Here is a 25,353-nt window from a genome sequence, read left to right as displayed (position 1 = left end):
ACTTGAGCGTTTTCCCGGTGGTGCGCTGTACGGAGGTCGGAATTTTAATTCGAATCTTTTACCGCGAGATAGCGATACCGTTGTTTTACCTGTTTTTGGGACAAATCATAATTTAAATGAAAAATTAAATATATTACAAAGCAGAAATATCTATTAACTATTTAACGTTAAAAAACATTAAAAATAGTTGCCCGATTATTAAGTACGCAATTTGATTGCAACGTGATCGTTATTGGCGAATATATATAACTTTGCGAAGTGTACATAACCTCAAGTTACATAGTTGAACATTTATCATGGCATTTAAATCGGCAATGGCAAATCGTATGAATGTTCTATTAACATTTGTACGCCATCAACACTCTAGAAAAGATTCTAAACATTGGCGTAAGGATGCTTTCAGGTTCGAGCAAGTCAAGTATTACCCATGGTAAGACAATGACCAATACCTTAAATTTGTTATTGTTTGCTTTATCTACATTCTTTGTTATTGCTCATCAACTCTAAATGCTTTCTTGTTTCAGTAATAAAGATTTTAAGGATCCTCCGATTACACCAGCGAAAGTCTTCATGGTAGAGAGAATTAGACCTTTTTCTGGCAATCCATGGTGGGATAAAGATATGCTTCTATCATTGGGCTTCGTGCAATCAGTAAAGAATTAAATTCTATCTTTTGAGTGATTTGTAATTCTTTTGCGCTTGCGTGTATCGCACATTGAACATTTCTGTTGCAGAAATATACTAGAGTATTTGTAAAAAACACACCAGAAATGTGTGCCAAGCTTTGGAAAATTAAACATTTGATAAAGATCACTCCAGTGAAATTACCTGAGAAGCTACCAATTGTGGATGAGTTATCGGACGTCTATGTCAACGACTTTGGAACTCTGACCTGTTACGGGAAGCTAGATCCTGTCCGTTACGAAGCTACCGTAAATGCACAAAAGTGCCCGAAACGTTTAGCATACTCAACTATATCTGAGAAGCTTAGGCTCCAGTGGGTTAAAGGAAATCTCATCTAATGCAATAAGTACTGGAATTTATAATGTATGATAAACTTGTACCTTTATTTGTTATACCATATTAGGAAATAAAAATGCAACCGCTGAACAAATAATATATTTTATTTGTATGTCGTTTACAGCCGTACGACCGTGTTACAACCTACCAACAGTAATGTTAAAATTTCAGTGTTTTTTTTTACAATTTTTCCTCATTTTGTATATTCGAGCAAGATCTATCGGTGGAAGATGAGTGCCGCTTTGGGTCAGTCGTGCGGGCCTACGTAAATACGGTGTTTCAAAAATTAAATAATAAATCGTATCTAAATTTTAATGAGCGAGACTAGAATCGTTAACGAGCAGTCTTACGCGATAAACGAAACACCTCGAACGTACGTCACGAAGACAATCCACTAGGCCGTTTCGAATCCTTTCCGAAAGGGACCGTTCCTTTAAAAATCTGACAAAGCGCGCTACGATACAGGACGCAACTTTTACATTCTGGAACTTTTTTTTTTTTTATTTTTAATCGGCTAACCGTTCTCGGTGAGAGAGTACTGATTTACTTTGAAATCGTTTACAGGACGAAGAGATAGAGTTCCACTACGTGTAATCGTAAACCTAATTCCGTACAGTTACGCTAGATCCTATGAAAACAAGTTCAACCTGTTACATGCTTAAATAGAATTCAAAAAACTTGAATAACTCGAATACTGGAAGATCCTAATAACAAAGACACGGCCGTTCCACCATCCGTTCCTCTCCATAATCGTCTAACCTCTCCCCTGTTTACGAGGAGTTGGTTCGCCTTCGGCTCCGAAGTTTCCAAAATCGCCTGTCCCTGGACGTATGATGAATAGAAATAGTATTTTGTGCTTTGGATCCCTTCTCGGGCATGTACATTCTCAAAAGTCTCGTGGCGCGTTCCTCCTGCGACCTGTCGGAAGCCCTCCCGCTCAAGAAGCTCAACAGCTTCATGCTGCGTCTCTTTATTCTCAAACGATTCAAGAAATTCTTCTCGGTGGTCCTGGTGGGACTGCCGTCGTTGTCCGTGTCCTCCTCCAGCTTCTTCGTCTTTCGTTGGAACAGCTCCATTTGTCTTCTTCGACCGTGTTGGCCGTCTCCCTTTTTGAACCGGCGATTCTTCGCGTCCGCAGCCTCGGCAGCGGAGTAAGCATCCCTTTCCGCTCCGAGTCTTTCGGCGTTTCTACTGCTGGTCTCCTCGGCTCTCCTTGCCACCGATTCGAGTTCCCTCAACCGTTCAGCTTCCATAGTGATCCTCAAGGTGTCCGAGGACTCTGTCTCCATGGTCGGGCAACTGTTGTCCACGTCCGACAGCTTTCTATGGAGATTTACTATCTTCCTGCGGAACTCCTCGTCCTCCTGGCTCAGCTTGGCGAAGATGCGATCTCGTTCGTACGCATCGGAACTCGAGCCGACGTTCTTTGACGTCGCCGTGTGAAACCTCTGTCACCACCATCCCACTTGATCCTTTCCGCTACCAGGCGAGTCCTCCTCCTCTGGTAGGGGCTCCAATCTTCGTCTGCCCAGAAAACACCTCAACGAGCTCAAACTCCCGCTGCCGAGAAGCTGATCCATGTTCAGCTCGGGCAGGTTGCAGTCTTCGTTCTCGGACTCCGGGTCAGCGTCGTCCTCCGCCGACAAGTTCAAACCATAGTTGTCTTCTCCAGAGGCGGCCGCGTTGCTCACACCGTTCGGCGGCGGCTAGGGAAGTCAGGCACAGCTCGGGCTAGTGATTCTTTGCAAACAAAGGGCAAGCAATTGTCATGCAGATGCGTGCCAAGCTTACGGACTAACTTCTGTCTCTCCCGCCGACTCTGTCGCTCGTTTTCGTGTTTCGTTCTCGGCGAAGGTACGGACACATCCCGTCGTCCCCGATACTTTGGTAGTGGATAGGAATATAATGCGATTCTAGGAATAGAGCAACGAACCAAGTTCGCAGAAGTAAGAGCACCTTACCTTTAACATTTCGGGCCCGTTGGTCTGCTGGTGTCGTGTATTTACAAGCAAGCTGTTAGGGCGAAACAACGGTTTCGGCGCGATTTTTCTTCGTTTCTATGTTCTTCTTCGATGCATGTTTCGGGTGAATGGGAGTATTCGAGTTTTACGTTTTACTAGCTGAGGCATTTCAAACGAGAAATATAAAATGCAAAATGTACGCGACATGAAACTCGAATACTTAGTTTAAACATTCGTCAAAAAAGGACACAGGAAGAAGGGAGAAGAATCAGCGATAACTGTTGGTCCACCCTAATATTTCATAGTGAGATTAAGATGGAAAAAGAAGCGAGATCGTTCAAGAAGATGAAATACGCGCGTATAATATAGGCAGCAAGAATTTCGAAGCTGCTATCGATGCGATATTAAAAATTGTTAAAAATTTTCATCGATCGTATCCAATCGCCAAAGCATATACCGATCAGCGATCGATCGGGTTCACGCCAGTACCTTCAGATGCCAAGGTGTAGTGGTATTTTAAGGTAGACTGTATCATTACCGAGCTAGCGGGAAAGCTTTCGTCGTCTGGACCACCGGAAGTCGGTGTTCCCCAGATATCGTCTCCAGAGGTAGCCCCAGACGTGGTGCCCTCGTCGTCGTTTGGATCCAAAGAGTACTCGGTCCTTTCTGGGGGAACTGGAGGCTGAAGAAGGTAACCACCGACACCCTCGCCTAGTTGCTCGAGCAGAACCATTTTGCTGACCACGTAGCTGCTCGCCCTGGCTGTCCAGGCTCTTAACCCTGTTGGCGGAGACTCGGTGTCTCGATTGTCGTCGTCTCCCTGCTCCTCGAGCTCGTCGTCCTGATCCAGGCTGCTCATCGTGCCGAATCTTCTCAAGGCTCTGAAGATAATCAAATTAATCGGGTGATGGGTGGCCCGGTGGCTCGACCAGTGTAAAATAGGTCCTCGCGACTACAGAAATTATCACGTAATATTATTTAACCCTTTGAGCCCTAAATATTCATGATCAAAGCAATACATGCGGACGGCACGCGTTTAGCAGTTGAGGCTCTGTGAACGGAAGTTTCTTGTAATTAATTATTATACCGAAACATCAAACCGTAAGTCTTAACTTGAATATTAATGAAACGAAATATTTCAACTTAATAAATATAATAAAATCATATGCAAATAACTGATAATTGTCTCTCAAGGGGAAGACCAGAAAGAACAAACAATACAAACACATATATGCGTTCATAGTTCACATCGATAGCTTCTTCTGGACAATGTGCGTCCATAGTACTTAAAGGGTTAATATTGGACAACATAGAATTTGATCAGTACAAAGTGAACCATTGTTGCTCAAACTATTCTCGGTACGAACGGAACTCGGAAGATTTGAAGGGGCCATCGAACGAGGCTACTACTTTTTATTTCTATTTTACTCGGTTCATTATATTAAAGTAATTTTGTTTACCTGTAAGGCGGTTCACCATCGCAGTCGAGGTCGTCCTCGCTGCCATCCTCCGTGTTTCCATCGGCGGGAGTGTAACTGGGACTGTTGCGTCCGGGACTGTCGTGAAGACCATTCCTCAATCTGTGTCTGGTGCACAGATCTGGTGTCGGTGGCATAACCGAGATTTTCGGAGGCAGTGGGGAAAACGGATCCCTTATTAAAGGCGGTGTGGGACAACCCGATCTACGATCACAACCCCATCATTCGCTAACGTTAAGGCGTCTATTATCTTTAAAGGGGTATTCTAGTCTAGAACGTTAAAAAATTCGTATTACGACTAATTTCGATGGTGCTTATCGAAAATAAATGATGTATATCGCAGTACCTCATGAAAATATTCCTTACGGATATAAAAAAAGTAGTACCTGAGAATCAAGGCTCCAGACTGGATCACCCCCTTAACACTAAACCTATCGACATTTCATTTGCATCTATTTCTACCAGCCTGGCCTTCGAGACACTTTTATATAATTATAAACAATTGTATATAATTTATATACTGTATATAAGAACTATACACAAAAGTTGAAAACGATAATTTTGACCACTCGTGGTAGATATTGTGTTAACAATTTTCGAGTCAGGTTACCTGTGACATCGTCTGCAAATGTTAATCGAGCTCGTCGAATTCTCCTTCGAGGACCCAAGGCTCCCGTTCTTCCTGTTCGTCACGCTATTGGACTTGACCGTGCTGAGACTCGCGCTAGAAGCTGTGCTCTGCTGCTCGACATCGGAGGTCACCACCTCGGCGATGACTTCCTCCGTTTGAATACTCTGCTCCCTATCCGTTTCGTTGATGGTCTCCTTGGGAGCTCTGGCCGCCAGCTCCTCGGGCGTCCATTCCTCGATCGGCGCCTCCTCGTGATCCGGAGGTGGAATGTGACGGGAGTTGCGCACCCACTGGGCGAGATGATTGTCTTCCCTCGAATTCTTGATGATTGTGTCGATACTCTCGGCCGAATGGGACTCTTTCTCTTCGTCTGGTTTCTGCGACTCCCTAGTGGTCTGTCGACGCTCGATTACGCTCTGATTACCCTCTTTCGCGAAGAAAGGGCTCGTTAGCCCTAGAGAATCCTTATAGGGAAAACAGCTGTCGGCATAATTTTTCGCAATGTATATGTGTATTATACAATGATGTTGATACGGAATTTAGAAGGGGTAGAAGCTGAGCTAGAGACCAGGGCAAGGAGCTGGTTGACAATCTGGTTGACGAATGGCTCCATGACAAGCCAGGAGATGGTATATAAGGGTCCGAAGGAAGCCCCGAACTTCAGAGTTCCACTACATCCTCGAATTGCAACACAACGAACAAGAACTTTCAATTGCCCCTGCTTGCATTTTCAGTCATCATGCTCATCGTCACTTTTGATCTACGCATCGCCAACTAATTTTCATCTAACTTTCGAGATAATCCTGCCGACAATCGTTTCTCACGAGGATTCCCCAGAGTCCTCAAGAGAGGCTCTCGACTCACCTGCGAACTTTCCGTGGGTTCCCTAACAGCGATGAAATTGCTACCAGCGATCGGACTCTCTTCAGGACTGTCTTGGGTCGGCGTGCCCCCATAGCCTGTATTCACATAGATTCTAAAATACAACGGATTAGTGTAGACAAACGAGCGTCCCAAATGCGTGTTTCGTCGTAGTCTGAATTTGCGGAGTACCCATCGGAGTTTCTCGAAAACGAACACTTACATCTGTCGTTGAAGAAGATTGTGCCAAACGGCCTTTAATTCCGGAGTGGGGGCGCGCAATACCATCACCCGTCTTCGCGGCCGACTGTGAGGGCTGCAACCACCGCTGTTTGTCACCTCGATGTGACCGTTCTCGGCGTTCCCGCTGGGATTGATGGCGATCTGCAGCCGAAACTCCGTGGGCCTTTTACGAACGGTGAAGCAAGCCTCGGCGATGTTCGACAGCCGCAGCGGCTCTTCGGTGACGAACAGAACGCGATCTCTGGAGACTCGTGCGAACACCAGGAGATCGGTGAGGAGCAACGCCCACGAGGGCTGCAACCGCGCCCGACCTTCCACTTTCGCGAGCGCACCCCCGAACAGCCTAAAATGGCGTACAGATGAGAAAAGCGACAGCCGAATTCCGCTCGTCTTTCGGAATCACGGCAATCAGACCATTGTCTTCCGGGCATGGCCAGAGTGAATGGCTTGCATCTCGCGAAAACTAGCCGGGACTCGACCTCCTGCAAGCTAAGCAAAGGCCTTCCAGTATCGCGCGGCGGTTCCATCACGCCAGCGTTGGCCGTGGCTTCCCTGTATCCCTGGGCCAGGTCTCTGGCTTGCTGACAATTCCTCGGCGACGCAAGGCCCAACAGTCTCGTCATCTCTCTGCGAAGGAAAGTTCGGTAAAGATTTCGATCACCTTCTCAATGAGAGCACACCGCACCTACGCCTTTACCAACGACTGCGAACGCACCTGTAGTGTTCTAGAGGCAGGAGCAAAAGGCCCGTGAGATCGGGACGTCTCTTCTGCGGAACGGCGGGCTCGCAGACGAGCTTCGCGAAGGCCGTGTTCCGTCTGAGAGCAACCAGGAGGCAACAGGCTCGTTGCAGGCCGCTTAGGTATCTTCTGTAGGCGGCGGTAATGCGGGGAACGCGGCAAAAGTAACTGTCAACCCCTCCGCCCTCGTCGCGGATCTCCTCCGAGATCTTGAGCAACTCGTCGAGATTTTGGAATAGTATCAGGTAATCCGCGGCGGACAACACGTCGCGTCTCTCGAGCAACGGCGTCATGAATCGCGTGTGCCCGCTCTTCAGGACGCCCCAGTACCGCGACTCTCGAACGGTAAGCTCCTCCTCCGGCGGCGCATCCGGTGCCAGGTTCGGGAAAACCTGAACGCGCGTCCACTCGCAAAAGTCGTGCCATACGTTCCAGTTTAAATGGATGACGCTTACGTGATCGTAGCGGTGCATGCAGGAGAATCGTTTCGACGACGAGCCGTGTTTCATATTCGTAGGACTGCCATCGATTCCTCAGGTTTGAGGCAACATGCGCGTCGTTGCGAGAATCAACGGACGAATTTACAGACTGCGTAACGACAAGGTGCACATTCGACTCCGTGCGAGAACACATTTCAACGAAGAGTCCCCTAAACGGTCAAAAATTACGTTTAATAATATACCATTTTGGGGTAAAATAATCATTCACGATACACATGTCATCTCAAACTTGAAAATTTCATATGGGTCCTTCGAAATATGAAACGCAACACAGAACAACATTCGAGTCACGGAAATCGCCGTGTTTTCGACACGCATGCACTCGCAAGACAAGGACTCCTTCGCCTTCCGGTTTTAACCCTTTCAGACCTGAATTATTTTTTTTCTCGTGCGAATGTAATTTAATTTTAAGGGTTAACTTGGACTAAAATTAGTATGGAAAAGATAAAAAAAAAAGTCCTAGTAAGGTAGTTTACGAGGAAAACTGGTCGATAGTGTTGGTAATTTTTAAATTTGGTGTCCTCAATTGTGGACACCAGGTCTGAAAGGGTTAATGTGCCTTTGCGGAACGAAGAGTGTATGCCTAATGACCATGGCGATGGCGACAATCCATAGTACTAGAACTTATGCTCTAGCAATCCGCGAAAGCACGTTACCTTCGGACAAGAGCACCCTTGGTCCTTACATTTTCTGAACCGACGACGATTTCGACGAATGCGCTTAAAATTAAGGGATAAGGGTGAAATAAATGAACGAAACGCAATGGATGGTTTGAAACAGAACTTGTTGAACAACAAAAAAAAAGAACAACCGTTGGAATTACAAAACATAACTTAACCGTGTCCCCCCAACAGAGGAATGGGGCACGCGCTATACACTACGCGTTTACATATAAGTACAACACAGTCACGAAAATGAATGTACAGGAGCGTCGCGCGGCATGCCGTGCAACGGATAAACGTAAAAGTAAGCTCTGAAGTACGCATGCAGCGTGTCGCAGCTCGCACAACTCGGTTATGCGGTTCCGGAAAACCGTTTCGAGAGAAGCCTGGTATCGTCTTCCGCGCGACGGATGCAAATTAATGCAATCGACGAAACGTTCGTCAAACATAAACCTCGTTTTGCGTCTCGAATCGTCACTCCGAGCAAAAGTAATAAAATGAACGCAAATACTGCTTGTCGATATAAATAATCAAAGATATGTATCTATATATATATATTTTTTTTTTTTTTTTTGGATTCGCGGGTGTCGGTTCGTATGGTCAAAGAACGCGAATGGAAAACAAAATAATGCGAATCAAAGGAGAGGAATAGACAAGACAAGCGAAGCTACGAGCAGATCGAGGCCTTTTTTTCTCTCGTTTCCTGCAGTACGTTCTCGTCCCGTAGAGAGTCGAATGCGAAACGATCCTGCCGAGTTCAGACCAGAACGCCTGTACCGACCTCGGCGCTGAACGCAACCGCATGCTGCTGTGGTTGCTGCAGGCTGACGTTCATCGAGCTAGGCCGTGGCATCGACGCGTGAACCTGCCCTCCTTTCCGGTAAACCTCCAGTATCAGCTGATTCGTGGCCGCCTGGATCAATCCAAGAATCTCCTCCCGTGGCCTCGTCACCACGTTCGTCATCTCGACGAACACCACGTGATCACCTGGCCTCAGACCTGAGCGTTCCGCTGGGCTGCCAGGGTCCACGCGTTCCACTCGGGGCGGTCTTCCCCAGGACAATGAAAAGCCCCATGGGACCTGCGAAAAAAGAAAGTAGAGTAAAAATACATGGATGCTGTTGGCCTCGATATTATTACAAAGTTGAATGGTTTCGAGTGGGGCACATTCTGACGTTAACCCTTCGAGTGCTCGAAGTTGTAAGTGCTATAATTTCCTCTGACACTCAAAGAATTAATTATTTCTTTTATGGCTTAATATTTTCTGTAAAAGTATATTAATTTTTGTTTCAACATTTGATCTAATGCACGCAGGACAACCATCCTGTCGAATCCACGGTACTTGTGAAATATTCAATGGCAAATTACGCTAAACGTAGACACCCCAAGGGGGTCTAATAACTTGGAGACGAAGTGCTCGTGCCTCGGGAGGGCCTTCGACGAAGCTAGCTGCAACAGGGGGTCGCAACGGGGCACGGTACCAGGCGTGCGTCGATAATGGAGTCGCCAGCGGGGTTTAAAAAGAAGCCTACTTCAAGACCTACGATTAGGCCTATTGCCGTAATGGCAGCTATAAGTACACCCGCTGCGAGTCTCTCGGGGCAATTGCGCGAGAGGACAATGACTTTTCGCTATACAGTTACAGAGGTGATCTTTCTCGACGTTGACCAATTGCTTTCAGCGACTGTCAAACCGACTTCAACGTTAAAGGGAGATTCTAAGTCTCGGTCTATCAAAAAATGTATCTTTTGTGGTATTCGTCCAAAATGATTATCATAACATAATTAACATATTTCTTGACTTTTTCAAAAGGGCCTGTACAAGATCACCTATATTACCGTCCACTTTTGATCATTTTCGTTACAAATAAATTATGTACACTCAATTCCATAAATATTCGTATCCTCAATATTTATTGAAGTGTGTCTAATTTAAATGAATGCTTCATGTTTTCACATAAATTTGTAATTTTAAATATATACGTATCGGAAATTTATTCGTGTACATATTTATAATAGAAAATTGATTTGGAAATATGAAGAAGTCTACCATTTAAATTAGACAAATTTCTTTAATAGATATAGAGTGTACGAATATATTAAAGATTAAAGAAAAATAAATTAAAGAAAAAAAATCCAAAGGAATACCTGAAAATTGACGTTCGAGACTAGAATACCCTCTCGATTAATGCTATCAAGTACTAATTCTAAGCGTATCGGTACCTAATCCAATATCGTCAGATATGGAAGCCTAGACTTCGATCGAAGGGTGCTCGCTAAAACTTGAACACGTGAAATCGAATATTACGGTAAAAGGAGGGGAACGACCAACCTGATTAGCAGTAGACTGTCTTATCAGTCTCCTCGTGACGGTGCAAGGTGTTCTACCGCCCCTGGCAGTGAAACCCGGATGCAATGGCAAACCAGTCAACGGATCCACCGGCTCTAATTCCAGATGCCTCAAATACGTCAGGTTCTCCGCTCCAGAATTATTATTATCTGGTTCCCCGTCCTTGGATAAGGGCGGCGAGACACCGCAGTCTTGAGGTAAACCCGCGTAGAGTGTGCTCGTGTTTCGACCGGTTCCTGCTTCTAGTGGATGCCATGTCGCTTCCTGAAAGATTCCCAATTGTCTCGATCAAACAAACGCGACGATTACGTTTACGAAAACCAGCACATTACCTCCGCGAACGAAAAATCATTTCGAACTGCAAACACGTTACTCCTAGATCGAAAGCTTCCGCGAAATTTTACGACTTCCCGTCCCGGAGCACGAAGCGTTTCGAGACGGAAGTTCGTTCGTTCCATTCATACGTTATTCAAACGCTTATCCCTTCGACGCGCGCAACCGACGTTAAACAGTTCCCACGAGCGTTCTCCCCATATCGTCTCAACAGAACATGAAGATCTTCAACAGAACACCGACCACGAAGAACACCGCGCAGTAAATGGCCACCACGATCATCGTTGCACGCTCACGTGTCGCGGTAAACGAGACGAATCGTCGAAATTACGAACCGATCGGCCGCGATTTACTCCCGTCCACCGGGCGGCTGTCACTTTTAACGAGGTCAAAACGCAAGTGAATCTTTGCCGAACAAAGTTCCGCTTCGTTGCCCCGTAACGAGCTTAACCCTGACCTTAAGCCAAGGAAGACTTACGAATCCCGGTAAACAGCTGACGTGCGAACGTGTACGAAACTTCCTCGTCCGTCTCGCGACGAACAAAAATTCTCTACCCGACGCAACGACTCGGAAGTTGTGCTCGCTTAGGTAATGAAAAACAAAAAAAAATTGCTGATATATTTACCTTGTCTTGGGACAGGGGTAGAGGCAGAGTCATGCAGCCCAACAGTTCGCTACGTCTGAAACACGCAGAACGAAGGCATAAATCTCCGTTGCCGAACTGGACGTGTGTGCATGTGCCCGTGGATACGGTACGCGGATACGTACGTTACGCGGCTGATAGCGTGGTCGCATAGGCGGCACGCACACCACGCGACTATTTACACGAAGAGGAGGAACCGCTGCAAGCATCGTTGCAGGGACGCGCGGATGTGACGAAGTGCACGTGGCGAACGCGGTGCGCATGCTTCCAGGGAATCGATTCCCCTCCTACCGCAAGGAATCCGTGTATACCCTAGAAATTCGTTTCGGTATTCGGGATGGACCGTTGCTTGGGAATCGGAGGAAAATTATCTCGTTTCGAGACGGTCTATCGACCCGCTGAATTATCGCACTTCCGGAACAAAGACCACGAGCGAGCTGAAGCATCCAGACGAGGACGCTGGTCCCCTCGTTTGCGAGTTGAACGATCGAACGCAGACGTTTCGCGAAAACTTATCGCGGGTTCTGTCGTGAATGTTTGGGAACGGAAACCGTGTAACTCGTTCGGCTCGAAGCAACGTAACCGAGTCGCAGTTCTTGACCTCGATACCTCTTTCTACGGAGACGAGACTTGCATCCCGAATAGAAGTTTCATTTTTCTTTCTCAGAAAAGGCTTGCAATTTGTCTGCAGCGTATCAGCGGCGTCGCTAGGGGTTAGCGTCGCCCCTGTGCATGTAAATCATGGTGACGGTATCATGGACCTCGCGTGTCTACGCAGAATCAAATGGTTTTAGGACCAACGTTCATCGTAAATCAAACGTACAGGGATCAGAGAAACGTTTGTTGTTTTCGTGAAGGTATTTCTAAGAGGGACATCTCAGGAAAGACGTAGATGGGAAGGAAACTTTATTTTATGTCATCTCGGTCTCCTTTTTGAGAACTTAAAACAAGATATGAATAAGATATGAATTCCATCCTGGGAAGAAAGGAATATAGATTTCTCCGATCCCTACATGTCTAGTTTACAATAAACAACTAATTGATAAGCTACTCTCATTAAAATTCTTCCACCGAAGTAGAGTTATCGTAGGCATAGACTAAATGTATTCATATACCTTGGTCGAAGTAAAAGTTCCGCAAATAGCAGAATCCCAAGTAAAACTAATTAAAAAGTTCATCAAAATTAATACGAGACTTCGCGTAGGCCGTTCTTTTAGATTCCACCCCCTCTCACGGAATCATCCGTTGCGGTCCGCATTCATCCCCCACTCCCTAGTGACGCCACCGGTCTATACGATATTTAAAAGAAACATCTTTGTTCCGTAACATGAATCGGTAATCTCCTCCCAGAAGGACGCGGAGAAAACAATTCCATCGACGAGCAACCAAGGACGCTTCACGTCGAATCACAAAGGCGTGTGCATCGATTCCTGCATTGTTACGCGTAAACACCAGAAAGCACTGATTCTAAAAATACACTGAAGAAATGTTTATTCCATGCGAACTTTCGCGGGTGCAAACGTACCGAAACATTCCCGCGATGCACGCAAGCTCGGCTTGCGTGAGAGATTGGTATCTCGCGAGTACGAAGCGGCGTTAACTATCGTTACCGAGTTAACCGACTACGGGTCCGAAAGATGTTATCCGTGGCTCGAATTGCACGGTACCCGAGCGTGCCAATTACTACTCTAGGGAATGGTTAATGGTAACATGAACAGTTTAAGGGAAGGACGTCCAGTGCGTCGAATGCGATAACGGGACCGAGAACTCTTCGAGGTTACAGCGCTGAGAGAAAGACGGATCAGACCTGAATTAAGAAGAACGTATCATTGGTCTCTAAAAAGAACGTCTCCGAAGGGTACGCTCGGTTCGAATGGTTCTACTGCAGTGCATCCGTGGTAGCACGGACAGAACCACTTAAACCGTGTGTATCCACCGGAGTAAATCTTCTTAGATGCCAATAATGGTACCAGTAATGTTTCCTTTAGGTACTTCTTTCGAACGTGCCGGCTCGTTGTTTTATTATCTACAGTTTCACCGTCTCTCATTTGGACTTAGCAGCATTATTAAATCCATCGTATTTTTTAAAAATAGATTGCGTAAGACAGAGTGTAAGACAGAGTTATATCATCTTGGAGATATCACTTTTATAACAAAATCTACATTTTTCACTTGGGATTGATTCGACATTAATCGCATTACGACACCGCCGAAAAAGTTTTGCGTAACGAACGATCCACTTTACTCGTACACAATGTTTCAGAATATTCCGAATAAAGGATCTTTATCAGTCGCTGACCTTAAGAAGCCCGACTGCATCGTCCCAACGCGACTCGCGATTCAATCCATACAACCCATATTTCAATCTGCCCTATCATGCCTGTATCGCTACGCGACGCGGTTTTCGTCATCGTCACCCACGCCAGAGTCCCTCTCTCCTTTAGTATAATTAATCCATTTTCAGAGCATGCTCACCTTGCACGGCGATCCCTGTGCCAGACTGCGATGTCCAGGGACGTGGGCTTGCTGGTGCAGTTGTTCACCGGACAGGGCAGTATCAAGGTCTCGTGAAAAACGGGATTCGGTGTGGCCCGGTGCACCGCTGTCCTCTTCACCACCCCCTCGCCGTTCGTGTTTTTCAGGCTCACCTTCACGTAAGCGTGAATGGAACCCTCGTATACCCTCCTCAGGTCCTTGCACCGTATCACTGCGCGAAACAGAAAGACTCGTCAGATCACCAACGACCTCTCCGCATCCTCGAACACGGTGGATTCCCGCGCGTCTCGAGCTCGACGTCGAAGCCTTTTCTTCGAATTAATCTCGCTCTCGAAACGAGTCTCCTTTGGAGCTTGTCGCCACACACGTGTGGTAAGAGCTGTCACGTCCCGCCCGGTAACCCCTCGCGCACTACTCGCGTCTGACCAATGCGGCACTCGCACTACTTGCCGCCGAAGAGAGAGGAAAGTTTCTTGTTCGTTCTCGGGACCGAAACGTCGAAGAAACTCTCCGTTCGGACCGGGAACGGGAGATCGATGCGTTCGCGGAGAAAACCGCTGCGGTAGCCAAGATTTATCGACGGCTTCCTCCGTCTTAGGAGGGGTAAGCGCGCCACCGAGGGTCCCGAGACAGAGGAGACCTCGGAAGATTTCACGAGGGTTGTTTACGCAAGGACGTGTACCGCCAAGAATCAATGTTGCTAGGCCTACTAACCGGGAGCGAATTGCCAGGAGGGTCTGTGGGTTACTGGCACAGTCGTCTATCGCGGGGTGCCAACTGAAACACCCCCTCTCGTCGCGAGGAACCGGCGCATGCCCTTTCACCAGAGTCTTTCAGGGACGCCACCACGTCGCGGGGAACCTCGCGGATTCCGCACGGCTAAGCTGGCCAATCCACCCCCGCTATTACGTGCTACGACACTTTGCTCCCGTTTCTGCCTATCTCGTATGTTAGGCTAATTCGGACGGAGATCGAGTTCGTGGGGTTCAATGGCATAGCAAGGCAGGTAATAAATGAAAGAAACGGCATTTGAAAAACAAAAGTAAAAAGGAAAGAGGAAAGAAAGAAGTAAAGAATGTAGAAGTAAGATCCGACTTCTCGTGGCTAGAGACGGGAACGAAGCCAAAGAGCCCCGGCTAAGTCATTTTAACCTCTTCAGGGACGAAGTGATCGTGGATGATAATGTATTCACGATAAGTCCCAAAACGTATGAGATATGGACAAATATATAAAAGATCAACGAGCAAACATACCTCGTACGTGTATTTGATCGCCGACGACGGAGTATTCGATCTCGATGGATCCATGGCTATTGGGTCTGGGTTGCTCGCTCTCGGGGCTGTACTTCAGGCACCTCCTCACGGTCGCGACCAACGGTGCCTCGGGGGTGTTCGACATTGAATTCAAGAACGATTTCGAGCTTTGAAAGTCGTCCGTGACCGTCGACTTTGGGCTGTCCAGGTCCCAGGAGCCGACTTTCCTTCCGACATCCTCGTCTTTGGGAGGTTCGTCCACGTCGCAGAGCAACGCCTTCGGCGCGAACACGCACTTCTCGTCCAAAGTGGAGTCCAGATCGGTCTCCAACGCGAGTTTCTTTACATTAGGATTCACTGCTTCCATCAAAGTATCCTGCGACTTCTGCATTTTTCCGCTGGTGGACGGACTGTGACTCAACGATCGTCTCTTCGCCCGTTTTCCTTCGTAAATCTTCTCGTTGTCCTTTCTGTGTCGCTTCCGCCGTATACCGCGCTGTCTCTTCAGCGTGAACTCCCCGTCCAGGTCGTTAGGAGGGGAAGAGAACGCCCAGGACATCGGCGAAGGATCCTCCAGAAGCTGACTGGCTGAAGAGACGGAGCTGTCGTTGTGAGCCGCCGTTTCCTCTTCTTGTTCAACGATCGTCTCGTACGTGTGGTCGGATTTCGTCAGATTCTGCTCGTCGCGAGCTCCTTCGAGGACTTTCTTCCTCTCTTCCACGTCTCCCAAGAGAATTTCCGCCACAGTCTTGCCGCTGAAATTCATCTCTTGCTCCCTAAATAACAACGGTAAATGATAACCAGATCTAAGGGGGGGCCTTATGGGGTAAGATTTATCGTACAACGACCCTTGCCCCTTTAACCCTTTGACCTTTTCGACTCTAGTGGGATGCACAGTCAGTCCCAGAAATATTCGTACCCTTTGTGTTTATTAAAGGAATTAGTCTAAATTAAATAGCAGGTAAATAATCAGCTTACCTATTGAGGACTTCCGTGACGGTGTTGTCCATATTTTCGAATTTGGGGAGATCCTGATCGATGGCCAAGGTCGAGAGTTTCCCAGCCAACGGGGTCTGACCGTGGCTCTTCGTCTTAAAAGGAGTCGACGAGCCGTTCTTGGTGTGATACGGAGTTTTGCATCGAGCGTGGATCTTCGTGATCCTCGCCAGTTTCGGCAGGTACGTCAACTTAGCGCAATCGGCGAACTTCGCCTTCGATTCGCCGTTCGTGGCGTAATGTCCGTTCTTCGCGAGGGGAACGGACTCGGACTCCATGACGTCTTCGGGGCTGGTGGCCATGGAGATCTGCTGGAAGAAATCCGACACGTGGGACTGGAGGTTCGCCCTGGCCTCGTTCACGATGTTCTGCGGCAGCTCGTTGTCGCTCTGGAAGCTCTTCGTCCTGGTTTTCATGAACAACGCGGGATCCGTGGGCAGAGTCAGAGCCGTGGAACATTTGCTACCGCCTGGGAAGAACGTTAGCGGACCGATGTCGGCGTCGACTCGCGGGGTGCTCTGATAAAAGCTCTCTGTGACCGATGACTTATCCGGCTGCTGTGACATCGACTGGCGCTTGTTCCCGCGCAAATTAGGCTTCGTCGCCTGAAAAACGAACGGATAGGCTTCGAGCTCGCGTTTCTATGTATTTCATTCGGTCTACGTATCTATAGGGGGAAAGAACCTTGGTCGGAATAATTTTCTGGTAGGAGAATGGGGGACAAGGTTGGTAACGCGGAACCTTGGCGGTAGATTGAAACTCTAGGGTAAAAATAATCCAGCAACTGCTATATATTGCATACCAGCTCACTTAAAAACAATCTACAATTTAGAAGAGGGCTGTCTACATCGGTATACATTAACATCAATCCCATCGACGTTCATGCGTGACTATTTCTTCTGTGGTGGAACTAATCTCTAGTATTAAAGACAATTTTTTCAATTAAATGCAAAAATAATTTACGTGTTGTTCAATTGAATGATGCACGAAAGAAAACACTCGTTTGACCGGTCATGGCAAGTTTAGTGTTAATCTACGCTGACATCAGCTTCTGTATACTGTTACGAAGTATATCAAGAGCCTCGTTTATTTCTTCAAACTAAGCATTGCGAGTAGACAATCAATAATAACACAGTCGATAGGTAGTTACCGCATCTGAAAAGCCTATAAATAGACTCTCAGATAAAGTGTTACAGCAAGCAGCTGGGACCAGTGAAACACGGAACGTGATCGATACCTGAAAATACGTTCTCAAATCGCTGCCGTGGCTTCTGCATCTCCTCCGACGAGCTGGCGTCGTTCTCGCTGGAACGTTTTCGGCAGTCTGGGCAGGTATGTTTCTGGTTTTCGTTCCAGCAGCGGGAGGCGTGTTGGACAAGTCTCGAAAAGGCCTACGGGGCGCCTTGTTCAAGTTAGATGGACCGTGAGGCGTCGAGCTGCTCGCTGACAACGATCTCGAGACCGTCCACTTCAGCATCTCTGAAAGCAGAAAGCAAAGCCCTAAGTAAGCGAAACGTTTTACGCGAGTGCGCGTTTTGCACCACGCTAAAAAATTCTTAAGTTCAGGATAAAAATTTGATTATATTCTATGCACTCTAGAATCGTGTACTATCCCTCAAAATTTGGTTTACTTCATTGTATCGTAGAACCAAATCTTTTTGTATTGCTTGGAAAGATGAACCCTTTGCACTCGACAACAGTTTCATTACAGAGAGCTAAAAATTTCGACGACTGAACATTCTTCTACCATGATTGGAGCGTCGTGGAAATAAAGTATCATACTAACACTCCAGAATGGACCAGTTTGCAGCTTAGAATCCTATTTATGAACCAGTATCGCTACAAACAGTTCGAGATTCAACGAAATCTAAGATCTAAAACAAAGACTGTCGCTTCTAAGTCGGCCCTCGAGTGCAAAGGGTTAATGGAACGTTTGACAAAGATGAACGGTATCTTTGAAAGACATTGCTGGAGAACAATTTTTAAAAGTTTCCAATACTACTATTTTTATTATACTTTGGTCACTAGCGATTTAGTTGTGTGGAAGGAATTTTCCGTTACCATTCGCGCTGGGAATTCCCCAATTCGTGTAACAATAATTACCCAAGACGCACGCTACGAAAGTAACAGGAAGCTTATCGTGGCATCTCGAAGTTAAAGGGACACGATCGCAGGAAAGAAGAGGGTAGCAGACGTCTTCTATCGGCCCGTATCGGCCGTAGATGCCCGAAAATACATGTCCGGTTCTAATTACGTGGGACACAAACGCAATGACAAAAAAAAAAAGGAACATAGAGAAGAACGGGAAGAATAGCAGAAAGACGATGACGAAACGCCGAGGCCGAGCACCTGTCGTAGCATACGGGAAACACCGAAACAGGTGAAACCCGTACACCTGAGTCGGTTTCACCAGTTAACACTTGCCTTGGTCTAACGAACGGCTAAACGAGACCCGCGATTCCTGGGGCTAACGACGCCACTCGTGTAATTTCTCCGTCGCCCGTGGGAAAGAACCTGGATGGGAGGAAGAACGGTGTCAATGGTGCCGAAAGAATTGTTCAGAATCGCGTCGCGAATTCGCTGGTCCGAGTAATCGTTGATTCGATTAGGAAGAAAGAGGGAATTAAATTTTGCGAGTCCAGATTCGAGTCTCCTTTACCTCGCACTTCTTTGAACTTGTACGTCGGTTAAGCCACGTGCTTCCACTAATTTTCAAACAAAATTTACAGAATGGACAGGTAAGTGTAAGCTTTAAGACGTAAATGATTTTTTATTTAAATTATCCCCTCATTCCGAAACCGAGTTTTCTTTTTATTCGTGCCACTCGATTCACGCGAAAAGCCCCCAAACGTGCGAACCCCCCGTGTCGAGGACTCGCTGTAATCGATTTTGAAATCTCGGTAACCGCTGCCAAAAATCCCGTTTTTCGTGCAAAGAGAGAAACAGGTACAAAGCTGTCAGCAGCCAGAAGCAGTGGCAGCAGGTTTTCACTTTTAACGGTTCCTCAGGGGGGGTGAGCGAGCTGCATTGTGAAGTAGGTATAAAAATGCATTCATTTGCATACAGGCTGTTACCATGCCGCGCACGCGTTCTTGTCCCGTAACACGCACTTTTTCACTCGCGTTCACGTACTTTCGATTCCACCTTTGCTCGCGTACGCACTGGCGCGTTTCGGTGCACACACGAACACGTGCACGTTTCGCGCGTGTATCGACGTTTACACGGAAAACGGGCACGCACACGAGACGGGCTCGTAAAACAGTACGGGCACCTGCCCATATGTTGGAAGCCGCTGTAGCGTGCTTTCCATCTGGTCCTGCAAAGCACGAGAGCCTCGGTGTCGAAGCATCGTCACCGAGACGATCGCTATCTAAGCTTATTTCGCCCGTCTTCCTTCTTTAACGTATTCTATTCTTTTGCCAACCCTTTTTATCCGTCGTCCACTACCCTTCGCGCACGGCCGAGCGTTAAACAGCTTTCGGCGCCACTGACAGCGTGAGAAAAATGTTATGTGCAATCTGTAACGAATTACGGACCTTGGGCGAATTAATGTTCTTTAACAGTCGAAATGGACAATCGAGGGTTGTGCTGCAATAGGAAGCCATCGCCATTTTTTTGTATGGTTTTGAGGTTGGAACACAATCACGGATTTAAAAAATTCCTTCTTTTCGTGGTGCGACAAGGAGACAGCTCCAATCACTAAAAAAACTGATAATGTCGATTTGCAAAAAACGTTATACAAAAATGGTAATACAAAATAGCTACGTCTGATGGTGACCTCCGATGGGTGACAGCTGTAATCTTCTATATTTGCCGAGAAAATACTTTCAAAAACGCCAAGTTAATCATGTACGCTTGACACGACAGGGAAAGCGTTAATAGGTCTACCAGTCGGGATGCAGTTGATTAGAGGCACAAATGTATCTTGGCGCCCTTATTAAGCACAGCTGAAGGGTCACTGTGCCGTAATTGCCGGTAGACGATAAATCCCGAGTGCGTGCATTTAGAAAGGGGGCTCGTGGTCCACCTGTGAGCGCGTTATCGTTTCATCTGACGATCTCCAGCGTACGTATCCGACAAATGGCCAGCGTAAAAGAGAGAGACTCTCGTTATTAGGAACCCGCGTGTGAAAGGAAACAAGTGCACGAGGGGTTCGACGAGAGACGTTAAATTGCACCGTTGATTTACTCCGACGGCTTTAACGCCATTTAAGTGCAGCGCTATCCGTGTTTAACCCCTTCACGCCAGGCTCTCTATTAACTTAATAACGCAGCTCTTAAAAATAGAGATATAAATCGTGAAACGAAGATGAGAAAAATAAATAACTTCTGCGAAGAAAAATAATTAATTTCTAAGGTATGAACTGTTTGCATTTTATTTTAAATTTAGTGAAATATTAGGATTCTCTAAATGATTCGTCAGTCAGTTGCATTTATTTTATGTAAGTACTTGAAATAAAATTTCTGAATTATCGTTGCATAACAATTCAGTCGCTAAAGGGTTAATTCGACTACAGTCTTTTAGTTCACTTTACGCTTCCTTATATTCATTTCTGGGTGGTTTCATATCGGTTATGCTTTCAAATGGCCGCTATAACTCTGCTCAACGGAAAAATTAAATATGTATGCAAGCAAGTATGCTCAGGTTAGAGCGTTAACTCGTTAATTATCCGTAGCAAAGCGCGCGGCCCGTAACGCCTATGGAAATACCGACAGGAAATCAACGATATAAACAAGCAAAGAATAATACGGAGATTCCGTACTTGTAGCTATAAAGAATATATTTTCTCAAGTTAACTCTAAAAATTAAATTACATTAGTACGAGAAGGAAAGTAATTCGGGTCTGAAAGAGTTAACGTATCATACTTATAGGTTCCAAGGATCACTGCAAAGAAAAGTGGTGAAACTTACATAAATAGTATTTTATATCAGACCAGGTAATCGGCGTCCTCAGGTTCAAAGTTCTCACTCGCTACCCTCGACCCTGGGCAATGTGTTTAAGTTTCGTGGATCGCGTGACAAGTGCAGAACGACGACGTTAAATCGTTCCAGTCCCTTTTTCACTCGCGCGCCCCGAATACGACGCGGTCCATATCTGTCGCTTTTATGGCTTGTAAAATATCCACGCAGGACGGAAGAATACAAGATACGCGTCGAGTTCGCGTCCCGAATATAAAAAGAGGGGCTGTCCCGGTCCCCTCAATCGGGTTTAATCCATTTCGGGGCTCCCTTGCCTACCCTGTACGCAGACCCCGCGAAGGACACGAGACAGGATCGAGCGAAGTCCTCCAACCGAGGAAAGGAATAAAATGGAGCGACGGTTGAAAATCTTAACATGCTTGCAAGCACGCCCGACAAGACCCCTTTCCGTGTAATGTATTCTGTAATGTATTCTGAGAGCTGTTTTTAACGACTTCAACGAGAAACGCTCCAAGAGGATGGGAATTAACCGAGCATCGTCCCCCCTTGTCCACGGATTCCCATTGCTATCGTCGATCGGAAGGCAATGAATGTTCCTAACCCTTTGTCCTCGTCGAAGATCTTCATTCTATTCGAGCCGAATCAATAATTCTCTCGGGACAGCACTCAGACGTTATTCACATCGGGGAGGAGTTGCCAAAATAGTTCCACTTGAAATGTTTCGTCTTTGGAGCATCAAATTACCTAACCCTTTTACCAGAAATAAATTAATTTGTTAGAAGCCTTCTTACAGTAGAGTAGAAACTTGGTTTCCAGTATCGGAATAACGTGTATCCATTTATCGATAGAAAAACTTCGCCAGAAAAATATGCAAAGGTCCCCTCGAAGATCCAGTCGGTCTGGTGCCGGTCGAATTTGCCGCGGGGCGCGATTCGCGCGATTAATTCCCGTGAAACGCGCAATGGAGGCATCGCGAAAACCGCCGGGCACAATGCGATTATTCACGGTTCGAAGACAAGAAAGAAGAAACCATTAACGGTCTCGATCTGCTTCCTCGAGGGGTTGCTTCCTCGGCTAACCTCGAAGAAAACAAGAAACGCCACGAAACTTGGCACGAGTTTCGACCGGGCCAGCCCCCTTCCACGCATGAAGGGAGATCCACGGACAAGCTGATCTGCATCGTTCTTGCGAACTGAATCGTGCAAAGGTCGGTCGATCGGCGCAAAGAAACCAGCGAGCCTTCTTACCAAAAAAAATATATATATATATAAAAGAAGGATCGTTGTGGAAAAAAGCAGGTGATCACGAGCCTTTGTTCCTCCGACATCTCTTCGGCGAGATCTCAATGGAGGATCGACAGATTGCGCTTTCAAAGATCCAGGCCAATCTGTGACTAGTGGAAGAGCTCCGCACTTTTCGTGTTTAATAAACGAGCAATAAGAACACAGTTGTGCTCCCATAATTATTCATTACCTAACCACTGAAAAATATAACAAATCTCAGAAGCAGTTTTTTCGAGAATTTTGAGTTTCTACCCACTTCTCAAGCTCATTTACCCTATGTTGAATGAGTCCAGCCGAAGATGAGATGGTTCCCGCGAGATAAGGGAAGACACCCCCGAGAATCCTCTGGTTGCTTAAGAACGACACTCGCGGCCTCGTGAGTTGAGGAAAAGGGAGCCGGGGGCAGGTGAGCACTTCGTACCTAATCCCTTTTGAAAACGTCGTCGCAAACACACGCGCACAGAAAGCTACACGCACGTGAAATATACGAGCTGCGTACGGACCGCGAACGGTCCCTAAAAATAGTCTATTCATCTTAACGAACCCCCTTCCCCTCTCGACCAGCCCCCTTCGCCGTTCTTCGGGGCTCCTTCCGCGCTCACCTCACGGCTAAGCTCGGAGACTCGGTTCTGATTTATATTGGATTGACCCCCGGCACACCTTTCGCTGGTGGCGTTTCTCTAGAAATGATCCCGTGTCTCGTCGAGTACGACGAGCCCGAGGGGCGAAAACGGGCGAGGCGCGAGTTCGGCAATGGAGGGACCGCCGAAACGTGGAACCGGAGCGGAAGGGAGGGATCTCACAAGAGACCCAACAGTCGAGGACAATCGAACGCGCATTCACCGTTCCTGCGAGCTCGCAGGGCTCGATTTCGGGCGATAGAGCGAGACGGAAGGATCGAACCGGAGGTAGGGAGGTCGAAGAATCGGAGCAGGGACAGGAAGCTCGGAGAGGAAACGCGTCCCGAAGACAGACTTTGAGTCCACGTTATTTGGAGCACACCTGTCCCCAGGTTTTGTCCTTCCCTCCTGTTTCGTATTCCCATGGCGTGGCACCCCGCGATACCGCGATCGCAACCGATGTTTCTCGTCTTATCGCTCGGAACGTACTTCTAGATGGGGGTGAAGAAACCGCCGACGCGACGACTCGTGTTCCTACTTCTGCCCTCCCTGGCGCACGCTATGCGGAGGGCCTTTGATTCCTGTCGTTCGTTGAGTAGCACCGTTTTCCATTCAATTTTCCGATTAATATCACTTTTTATTATCGGAATAATAATCTTTATTACGTATCAACACATTCGCGACAGTAGACGTGAATTCACGTCACTTCAAATCCTACTCCTGGTTTCTATTCCAAATTATGAAGATCTTTTTATTTTATACTCTACATACAGTCAATCCCATAAATATTCGTACCCTCTGTCTATTGAAAAAATTTATTTAAATTAAATGGTAGGTTTGATGTTTTCAAGTGTGTTTGTATAAATATGTTGACGTAAATATAGATATTGACTAATCGATGTAATAGATACATTATATGTTATCATTAGACAATTATTTACAAACAAAATTCAAGTTCAAGTTTTTGTGAAAATATTTCCTTTACTCGGTATTAGAAACATAAAACATCTGCCGATCGCGAATGTGTTAAATATTGGCGCTTGGAACAAAACGCTTTAACTTTTATGCCAATGAACGAGGTAATAAATACCACTTTATCCTGCTATTAATCCTGCCAATAGTGCATTTAACTGTGTTCAATTAGATGATTACATACCCAATTTATACGATGTATTCCAGAGGTCTACTGGCACCTCTGCGCTTTTAATCCTTGTATTCGAAAACTAAGCCTATCCATGGTGTCCCCACGTAACTTCGCGACAGTCAACAGAGTCACCAAGTCCGAGTTTCCGATCCCTTTCACCTTGAAAGTCGTGGAATCGGTTGGAAAGAAACGAGTCCTAGCCCCGAAGAATTGAAACGCAAACTACTGGCAAAGGGGAATGGAATACGTTCGGTTGAAGGCCGATTGAAATTAAAACTGGAAATTTGCGAATTGCAAAGGATGTCGGGGGCACGTTTCAGGGCTGCTTACCCTTTCCCGACGGGCCGAGTCAGGGTGCGGACATTCAGGACGCGCTTCGAAAATAAGACAGGAACAATGGAGCGAAACGAGTCCTGGCGAACAAACGCCCGGCCATTTAAATGAAGGGATCCCCGAGAAAAGGTTCCACGAGCTGGACCCACGGGGTCCTTCGAACTTCGACAGGAAAGTTTGTATAGGACCCATGGGCTAGACTTTGCTGGCTCCTTCGTTACGAGTCCCTTTCAGTTTTTTTTCCTCGTCCTCCCCTCTTCTTCTTATCCGTTTTCCTTTCGACCTCCTTTCTCGATTCTCCTTCGTTTACCCTTCTTTGACAGATGTACCGGCGGCCACGCGCACTCACCTTCCTTTTTTTTCTTCCTTCGGTTCGTTCGCCGTCGTTTTACCTCGCCAAAAAGCGACTCGTGCTACCGGATCGGCGGAGCCTCACAATTAGACGAGCTTCTAACATCACTTTTAGGAGAGCACTTGCCTTTGTTCGGCCAACGACCAAATTCTCGTCCGGCGTCGTCTTGGGATAGCCCCCCAAACCCTCGCCTTCTCGCGTTTTTATTCGCGAACGGAGCCAGTCTACGCGTCGCCGAGACGGCATCCTTTTCAATTCCACCCCTCGTCACCAAAAATGGAAATTTAAATTACTATGAACAAACAGTCACAAAAACAGGTATTGAACAGTCAGTCTCGTAAGTATTCGTAACCTCTATCGAAGAAATTTGTCTAAATTAAACGACAGCTTTGAGGTTTCCAAATAAACGATTCATTATAAATATGTACATAAATATACTTCACAGATATATAAACATTTGTAATAAAAAATGTAAACATCAAACCAATCAATTAATTTAAACAAATGTCTTCAATAGACATAAAAGGTACTAATA

At 46.6% G+C, this 25,353-nt stretch overlaps 2 protein-coding genes across 3 annotated transcripts; one reads left to right on the top strand and one right to left on the bottom strand.

Annotated features, from left to right (window-relative positions):
* Positions 1-49: 49 nt before the first annotated feature.
* LOC128892133 (39S ribosomal protein L30, mitochondrial) lies at positions 50-1,105 on the top strand. Its single transcript, XM_054152278.1, has 3 exons — positions 50-430; positions 525-651; positions 735-1,105. The coding sequence occupies exons 1-3, from the start codon at positions 297-299 to the stop codon at positions 1,020-1,022; spliced, it is 549 nt and encodes a 182-aa protein (XP_054008253.1). The 5' UTR covers positions 50-296; the 3' UTR covers positions 1,023-1,105.
* A 101-nt stretch (positions 1,106-1,206) lies between these two features.
* Positions 1,207-17,645, bottom strand: LOC128892089 (uncharacterized). Of its 2 annotated transcripts, none has more exons than XM_054152191.1 (15): positions 17,404-17,645; positions 16,149-16,771; positions 15,171-15,946; positions 13,897-14,128; positions 11,404-11,458; positions 10,427-10,708; positions 8,877-9,176; positions 6,910-7,325; positions 6,609-6,821; positions 6,175-6,537; positions 5,955-6,066; positions 5,070-5,485; positions 4,442-4,663; positions 3,520-3,862; positions 1,207-2,726 (listed from the first exon to the last, which is right to left on the bottom strand). In XM_054152191.1, exons 1-15 carry the CDS (start codon positions 17,641-17,643, stop codon positions 2,472-2,474), a joined length of 4,848 nt encoding a protein of 1,615 aa, XP_054008166.1. In that variant the 5' UTR covers positions 17,644-17,645; the 3' UTR covers positions 1,207-2,471. The 2 variants fall into 2 exon arrangements, with proteins under 2 accessions (XP_054008166.1, XP_054008167.1); XM_054152192.1 differs by having other exon boundaries at positions 2,589-2,760.
* Between the last annotated feature and the right edge of the window lie 7,708 nt (positions 17,646-25,353).

The sequence above is a fragment of the Hylaeus anthracinus genome, unplaced genomic scaffold (genome assembly GCF_026225885.1).
Source record: "Hylaeus anthracinus isolate JK02 unplaced genomic scaffold, UHH_iyHylAnth1.0_haploid 12002, whole genome shotgun sequence".
NCBI classification, from domain to species: domain Eukaryota; kingdom Metazoa; phylum Arthropoda; class Insecta; order Hymenoptera; family Colletidae; genus Hylaeus; species Hylaeus anthracinus.
This window is presented reverse-complemented; position numbering and strand designations above follow the sequence as displayed.

Coding starts and splice junctions, on each gene's coding strand:
- LOC128892133 (XM_054152278.1), top strand. CDS start 297: ATGGCATTTAAATCGGCAATGGCAAATCGTATGAATGTTCTATTAACA. Junction 431..524: donor CAAGTCAAGTATTACCCATG/GTAAGACAATGA, acceptor TTCTTGTTTCAG/TAATAAAGATTTTAAGGATC. Junction 652..734: donor CATTGGGCTTCGTGCAATCA/GTAAAGAATTAA, acceptor TTTCTGTTGCAG/AAATATACTAGAGTATTTGT.
- LOC128892089 (XM_054152191.1), bottom strand. CDS start 17,643: ATGCTGAAGTGGACGGTCTCGAGATCGTTGTCAGCGAGCAGCTCGACG. Junction 9,177..10,426: donor GACAGTCTACTGCTAATCAG/GTTGGTCGTTCC, acceptor CTTTTTTCGCAG/GTCCCATGGGGCTTTTCATT. Junction 6,538..6,608: donor GCCATGCCCGGAAGACAATG/GTCTGATTGCCG, acceptor ACGCCATTTTAG/GCTGTTCGGGGGTGCGCTCG.